General features: G+C 28.6%; 1 protein-coding gene across 1 annotated transcript; it reads right to left on the minus strand.

Moving 5' to 3' along the window:
* Window positions 1–656: 656 nt before the first annotated feature.
* Window positions 657–2,289, minus strand: LOC124909576 (patatin-like protein 2). The gene is made up of 6 exons (XM_047450246.1): window positions 2,158–2,289; window positions 1,889–2,070; window positions 1,602–1,788; window positions 1,337–1,498; window positions 934–1,236; window positions 657–848 (listed from the first exon to the last, which is right to left on the minus strand). Exons 1-6 carry the CDS (start codon window positions 2,287–2,289, stop codon window positions 657–659), a joined length of 1,158 nt encoding a protein of 385 aa, XP_047306202.1.
* Window positions 2,290–8,574: the final 6,285 nt, after the last annotated feature.

Consider the following 8,574-nt stretch of genomic DNA (forward strand, 5'->3'; position numbering starts at 1 on the left):
TGGTTGCAAGCATACAATTATTGATGAAACTATCCTACACATGTTTTGTTATAAAATAATTTCATATGTGACCAATTTATTCGCAATAACTTCCATTATGATAATCGGGTTAAATTATTCTTAATTTGTGAAAGATAATTTGGTATCACTACTTTGAATGAATCTAACTAACAATATTTATGAGTTCAATTAAGAAAGACTTAAAGAGTACTTTGGCAATGATTCATTAGAAAAAAAAGAAGCATAAATTGCATGATCAACTAAAGAATTACTTAAGAAAAATAATGAATTAATATTGTCAATTAGCAATATTACAATATTGCACTCATTTTACAAATAAAGAATAGTTATGATCACAAGAGGTGATATATGCTAGGTAGGTAGGGGGTTCCTTGTTATTCAAAAATAAATAATTAAAAGATTAATACGAGACTTAACAATATTACAATTACCAATATGCATATATAGCATATATAAAAACCATATTTTATTTATTTGTTCTCCTTATTGATATATGTCAATTATGCATCAATTTTGGGACGATCTCTTCGTTCTAAGTCTCTTCTCTTGGGAGAGCAACTTTGCAAATCTGTAAATTATTAATTGATGTCAAAGTTTTCTTATTAGTTTGAAAAAAATAGGTCGAATTACCCATTTCATGGTACATACCTAACGAGAGCTTGTTCGTTGGTCTCATTATCCGACGTAGGTTCAATTATTCCGTTTTGTATATTTACTCTTGAGACAGGTTTCTTCAACAATTTATCCCCGACTTTGACAAGATTTTGGAGGTTTTGCTTGGTAGCTATGTCAACTGAACTTAATGGTCCATTTGTTAAATTGTCATCCTGGTTCAACCATAAATGTTTACTAATTAGATAAGCATCAAACAAACTCATTTTGGTGGATAGATGAGATGGTTAATTATAATACCTGAATACGTAGGTAATTCTTTTTGGAATCAAGAGTTTGAAAAATAATATTAAGATGAATATCAACCATATCAGCACTAGCTTGAGTGTAGACATCAATAATAGGGATTGATCCATCATGGGAGATCCATTTGATTGCACCCCATTTAGCTGCATCTTTGGCATTATATTTCCCCTCACATTTAGCTGAACCTGTCCCCAAAGATATTACCAAAAGTTTCGAATAATCCATTTGGCTTATAGTAGAAAAATCGGTTGATCCCTTCATGATCTGTTTTGTCACCTCCCCGATTGCAACTAGGGTCTACGAAAAAAAATATAACTAAAACAATCATGAGTAAAACAATATTCTTATGGTATACAAAGCGTGGGACATAAGGGAAATAGATGCATGGTGATAATACCGGGTTATTTGCAGCGACACCACCATCTGTCAAGTTGAAGTCTCTAATCTTCCCGGAATGGTCCTTGTTTTGGAAATGGTATGTGGGGAGATATGTCGGAGCTGCTGATGTTGAGATGCATATATCCGAAAGTAATGCATTCATGACAGGGCTATGCTTTACCTGAATTTATATGTCACACTTTTTTTCATATTAGCTTTAAATTTATCAAATGAGATTAATTAAAGAAGTTCATTTATAGGTTTATAAGGTAGAGATCTTGGACCTCATATGTTGAAAAAATAGTTGGTTGGAGTTCCTTGATATCAAAAGCTGGTATTGCCACATTAGTAAGTGTTTGGTGTAATCTTAAGTTTCCAAGCTTTTCTCTAATGATTCTATGAAGATAAGCTCCATCATATTTTGGCCCATAAAAGGATCTCATCATCTTTTTAAGACCACAAAAATAAGATCTGCTTGTGGCCAAGAATGACAAATTCACCAAATTTTGTTAGTTAATTGATTAACAATAATAATGACAAATCTTATATCTTGCATCCATGCACATTTTACCTGTCTTGAGGAAAGATTTTAGGGCAGTGCTCAAGATAAAAATTATTAATATCCTTTGCAGCAAACAATGGACGATTATTTTCATCGGGTGCAGTTAGCATGGCTGTCACTAGACCTCCGGTGCTAGTTCCAGCAATTACATCGAAGTAATCTGCAAGCCTTACATGCCCACCGTCGAGTTTCTACATCAAAATCATTAACAATTTAGAAACAAATTATTCACCTAGGGATTTTTTTAATGAAACAAAACTAACTAATAATATAGTTACCTGAAGTTCAGACTCAAGAAACTTAAGAATTGTCCCGGGGATGATTCCTCGTATGCCACCTCCATCGATACTCAAAACCGTTATTAGGTTTCCGTAAGTAGGAGGATGAAGGTATGACTTTGGAGTTTGCATGTTTTTCTATCTATTCAAATGTGAGCAATCAATCAATATTCTATGGATAAAGAATACCAAGAAAATCAACTAGCTATATATAGAGAGATTTGTAGATAAAGTTAAGAATCTAATGAGTAAAACCCTTATTGCAAGAGTTACTATTTATAGGTTTAAGATTATTAACAAGAGAAAACCAATGAATCTTCTTGGAAACTCAAGTAGGCAATCAATGATTTAATCTTCATGACAAATGGGATCTATTAATCATTTTAGATAAGATTAATATTATAATTATTGTCAAGTGCAAAAAAAAAAAAAAAATCTCCCTTAGCCGTCACAAGTGAGAATTCTAGGCCATAATTGAATGTTAGGAAGAGGTCTAAAAAAACTAATTTTAATATTTGCCAAACCATTTGTTTCTCCATTATTGACAAATCCCAACAATTGAATGTATTTATCACTAAAAGAATTGTGCACTTAAATAGTAACTTTATTATCAATACAGTATTATCATTAATCCATGAGTTCTTTAATAGAATCTTACCGATAATCGACATAAGTTTTTCTGTTAATAGTAATTCTTTGGCCAAAAACGGAGAAGGGAAACTAGTGACTCGGCCAACTATAATGAGAGTATTTGAAGTTATTAAAGGCGTCACGTCACAATTATTTGATTAATTATGATGTGACATTTATTATAAGACTAATATTATTAGCTAGCTAGGTTATCTTATAAGTTTAAGTAATAATAGTTGGCTCTATAGATAACCATCTTTTAATTGAGTGGATTGATTAATTAGGTAATAAGACTCGTGTCACAAATATGTAATGTTAAAGTGTCTTCAAAATTTAACTAAATGAACAATCAGTCCATTTTGACCATTTATAATTAATATAAAATTAGATTTTTTTTATCAAAACAAATGTTTTTTACGTTTCAAATGATGAGACATGAATGTATAGTATTATTATATTGGTAAGTTCAACATTATTTCTTAGATCTTGTTTGATTGTTTGATGTTGAGTTATTTAAGAATTTTATTGGATTTTTTTGAATTTTTTTTTTATATAAAAAAGTAGATTATTTAGGTTTTTAATTAGTTAAATTATTATAATATTTGTTGTATTTAAAATTTAAATTAATTTTATAAATAAAAAAAGTGAGAATATTTTAATATTTTAATTAATAAATTTAATAATCAAAAATATATAAGATGTGATATTATTGGTTAATTTACAATTTTAATTTTATACTTCTAAGTTCTAATCCATGCATCTAATCTAATGCATGATTTGTTTATAAATTGCACGTCTTGTTAATATATAGATATTAATAAGTTTGCTATTTTTAATTTTAATGATTGTGCGGCTTAAGTTGGAAGAAATATATATTATTGTTTAATTAATTTTATGCATGTATATTAATGAGAAATATTTAAGAGATAATAAGGAGTCTATTTGAAATATTTGGAGGTCTTTTAATATGTTCTTTATTTTGTAGAGTAACATTTGTGAAGTTAATATTTATTTATGTTACTTTGAATTTTAGTGTAATTTCTTCTACTAGTTTAAGACATTTTTTTTATTTATCTGTTATTATAAAAGTTGCATATATACTTATATACTTGATAAATATATACTCAACTAAATTGATAATTAGATAATACAAAATAAATTATGAGAACAATGTTTCTAATAAATTAAAGTTAAACATGAAAAGATTGATTATTTAAGTCCACACTTTTCTTTAGTTTCTCATATTTTTCATGTTTTTTCTTTTGTAAGTTTCAAATTTTATTTATAATTTTTTTTTAGAGTTCGTTTAAGAAGTAAGTAGTGTTTTAGATTTCTTTTCACATTATTAATCTTTTCAACAATTAAATCATTTAATTAATTAACAAATATTAAAATTATTTACATTATTTTGTTAAATTTAATATTTTTTAAACACAAAAGGACTTATTAATAAGATAACCCAAATATTTTTTATAAACCCATTTTCTCATCAAACAATATATTTTTTTTTAAATCAATAAACACCCAAAGATCAAACAAGCTTTAATGTATGTACATGTTAATGCTTGAAATATTATGACATTTATAATATATTAATTGCTTGTTAATACAAGTTTACTATTTAAAAAACATATTTTAATAAATTTAAAGTTATAACTATTTTAAGCTAGAAATATAAATGCAAAATTTTAGATATTATTGGCCAAAATTTAGATATAAAAACATATTGTTAATACATTTAAATTTATTGACACTTGATTATTACTATATTTTGGATTGAAAAAAAAGTATTCATTTATTTCAAGAATAATAATAATATAAATTAATGCTCAAAATCTTGATTGCAGTTATCAATTTGAATTTGAAATGGACAATTCACTATACAAACTGTACAAACTAAAACGAACATTTGCTGCCTACAGTGATTTTAGTGAGATCTAATTTTTCTTTTTGTTAGGAAGTTATAATAGAAGAAACCTTTTCAATTCTAGGTCGTTTTTAACTAAAGATCGAATATGAGACCTTTAATTTCTTAAGTAAAATTTGTTAAAATTAAACTAATTTTATTAATTAAATGAATGAGAATTTGAGTATATGAAATTCACACTAAATTTAAATGTAAAATTTAATTTAAATTAATTCATATCAGATTCAAACGTGAATTAATGGTGAAATTTAATCTAAATAAAATTCACAAGGTGAAATTTAATTTAAATAAAAATAAATTTATTAATTATTATAGTTAACATTAATGCATTAAATGAATCAATTAATAAATATTATTAATTATATTGTAACTACAAAATACTAATTTATATATATAATGATGCTTAATTTTTAAAGTGTCCGAATTGTCGGGTCGAGAGCTGTGGTTAATTTGAATATATATGTGAGAGTAAATGGATACTTGGGTCGGATTGTGGGTTGACCCGTCCATAAACTTAAAACGGTTAAAAATAAAATTAAAAATGCTATAGGTATGGTTCGAACTTGCAACCTAACAAAAACAAGTACAACTCTTTAACCAACTAGGCCAACAACACTTTATATTTAAGATTCAACACCAAATTTGATGAACGCGAGACATTTTAACAATAAAAGTTCAAATTTTTAACTAACTAATCTATATATATAATGATGCTTAATTTTTAAAGTGTCCGGATTGTCGGGTCGAGAGCTGTGGTTAATTTGGATATATATGTGAGAGTAAATGGATACTTGGGTCGGATTGTGGGTTGACCCGCCCATAAACTTAAAACGGTTAAAAATAAAATTAAAAATGCTATTTTTATGTTTCGAACTTGCAACATAACAAAATAAGTACAACTCTTTAACAAACTAGGCCAAAAACACTTTATATTTAAGATTCAACACCAAATTTGATGAATGCAAGATATTTTAACAATAAAAGTTTAAATTTTTAACTAACTAATCTATATATATATATATATATAATGATGCTTAATTTTTAAATTGTCCGGATTGTCGGGTCGAGAGCTGTGGTTAATTTGGATATATATGTGAGAGTAAATGAATATTTGGGTCGGATTGTGGGTTGACCCGTCCATAAACTTAAAACGGTTAAAAATAAAATTTAAAATGTTATTTGTATGTTTCGAACTTACAACTTAACAAAATAAGTACAACTTTTAACAAGTGTGATTGAGATGTGGTTTGCCGAGGGATAATAAGCCGGTATCATTTGAAAATGCTTAAACAAATATGAATCAAATATTTGATTGACCAAAGTGTGAGGTCACGATGCTATTTAAAAAAAATATGAATCAAATATTTGATTGACGAAGTGAAAGTGTAAAGTCACGAGATGAGAGATTCATTCGGAAAAAATGTGTGATGAAACATGTGAGAAAATAAGTTGTTTTACCGAAATGAATAAAATGTGAATGAGAGCGTTCTATTTTTATTTTAATATATTATTCGTGATTTATTAAGAATTTTAAATATTGAATACATATTATTATAATTTGTTAATTTATTTTGTTTTTATTCTTACCCGTGTGCATCGCGCACAAATTGTTATAATATAGTTAACTTGTATAGTTAACTTGTATGTAACTTGCATTATTCTAATGAAGAGAAAAAGTCAATGTAATGAAGATGCAAGCAAGACTAACCATTGGATGGGTGGATTAGTGGTCGTTGAATTAAAGAATTGATGATTGATTTTAGGGTTTAATTTCTAGCTATATATATCCATTCACTCTACTTTTTTTTCCACACACCATCTTATAATTCCTCACTCTAGAATTCTATAAGTCTTTCATTATTTTTGTGAGTGTTCTTCGAATTTCTTGACTCGACCATTTCCGTGTCAAACTTGGTGATTGTGATTTAGATATTTTTATTTAGTTCGTTGTTATAATGGTTTTCTATGCTAAATTATTGCAGGTTTCGTTATACCCTAGGAGACAGGCACCGATGAAACTCTCCAACACAAATGGGAGACGGGAACTGTGATTTCACAGTATTAGAATTATTCTAATTAGATTCTAATATAATGTGTGAAAAATTAAAATCTGAATGCGGCAGAAGCGTACCTTAATTTGATGAATCATGAATCTTCTCTTTCTTAGACTTTGCATGGATGAAATGATTCTTAATCTCTTTCCTTAAACTTTCCTTATATGGAATGGTTCTTCCATTTGATGAGTACGTCAATAGGTTTATCTCTATTGATGGGGACACAAAGGAGAATTGTCCGTACTTCAAATGGGGACCATTACCGTTACATATAACCAACCTTTAGTTAGTTATTATAGTTAGGTCATTTCTAATTTAGCCCCTTCATAAAATTAAAAATGTCACTTAGGTATCTTCACTTTATAATCATGACAAAAATACACCCATAAGTCATAAACTTAATTTCACATTAGATCACATTATTTTGTCTTATATTAAATATGAGATTTGCACAATTATTTATTATACTAGTGACCTTATAAATTTCAATAAAAAAATTCTTCATTTTATTTAATAATCTATTGTATTTTTTCTATTCATTTTGTTGTATTAATATAATATTTATGTGTCATTTCTACGAGATAAGATCTCCAACAATCTTAAAACAGTTATAATATTATTTATCTTAGATTTTTATACGTTTCTGGTTTTGTTTTAAAAATGACTACCGAAACACATACTTCTAACATGAGGATGCCGGTTCCCGCTAACCATTTGGATAAGTCAGAAATGTTTGACGACTCAAACTTAAGAGATGGCAGCAGAAAATGTTTTTCTATCTCACGACTTCGAGTCTCACACAATTCCTCACGGAGGATCCTCTCACTCCTACGATTGATGAGCCAAATGTGGCTTCATCATCGGCTGCAAAGGTGCATCGAAAAGTTGATATGCAAGCGACTTTGGCCATTGATCCTTAGAACCATTTAGATTTATTATGTAGAAATTACGTATTGAATGTGTTGTCGTATTCATTGTACAATGTGTATAGTAAAAAGAATACGGCCAAAGAACTATGCCAATCTCTTGAACGTAAATACAAACCAAATATGCGGGTGCAAAAAAGTTTATGGTTGGTCGATTTTTGGACTACAAAATGGTAGATTCAAGACCGATCATTAAAAAATTTCAAGAGATCCAAGTTATTTTGCACAAAATTCATGCTGAGGGCTTGAATTTGGGGAAAAAATTTCCAAGTGACAACCACCGTCTTGGAACGATTTCAAGACTACCTTGAGCACAAGCAAAAGGAGATGAACGTAGAAGAATTGACGATTCGTCTACACATTGAAGAGGAAAATAGAAGCGCCTCTAATAAATACTTTAGTCAACATGTGGCTAAAGAAAATGTGGTGGAACATAGTAAAGACAAGAAAAAACACAATTCTTTTGTCAAAAACCGAAATCTTCATCCTAAAGGTGGAATTTCTAAGAAGTTTACGGGAAAGTGTTTCAATTGAAATGGCATGGGACATAGATCTTCCGATTGCAAGAAGTTGAGAAGAGTTTGAGAGGCTAACTTAACTCAAGGATTGTTGAACATGGATCTATCTGTAGTAATATTTAAGGTTAACATGGTGGGGTATAATCCAGGAGAATGGTGGGTTGAGACATGAGCTACAAGACATGTTTGATTCAACAAAGAAGTATTTGCAAGCCTTGAAGAAGTGAAGAATTGTGAAAAGTTGTTAAGGGGAAATTCTACAACTTTCGACATACAAGGTGAAGGAAAAGTGATGTTAAGGTTGTCTTCAGGGAAAAACATAACTTTGACTAATGTGTTGTATGTTTCGGAGATCCGAAAAA

This window comes from Impatiens glandulifera, chromosome 1 (assembly GCF_907164915.1).
Source record: "Impatiens glandulifera chromosome 1, dImpGla2.1, whole genome shotgun sequence".
Classification (NCBI taxonomy): Eukaryota; Viridiplantae; Streptophyta; class Magnoliopsida; order Ericales; family Balsaminaceae; genus Impatiens; species Impatiens glandulifera.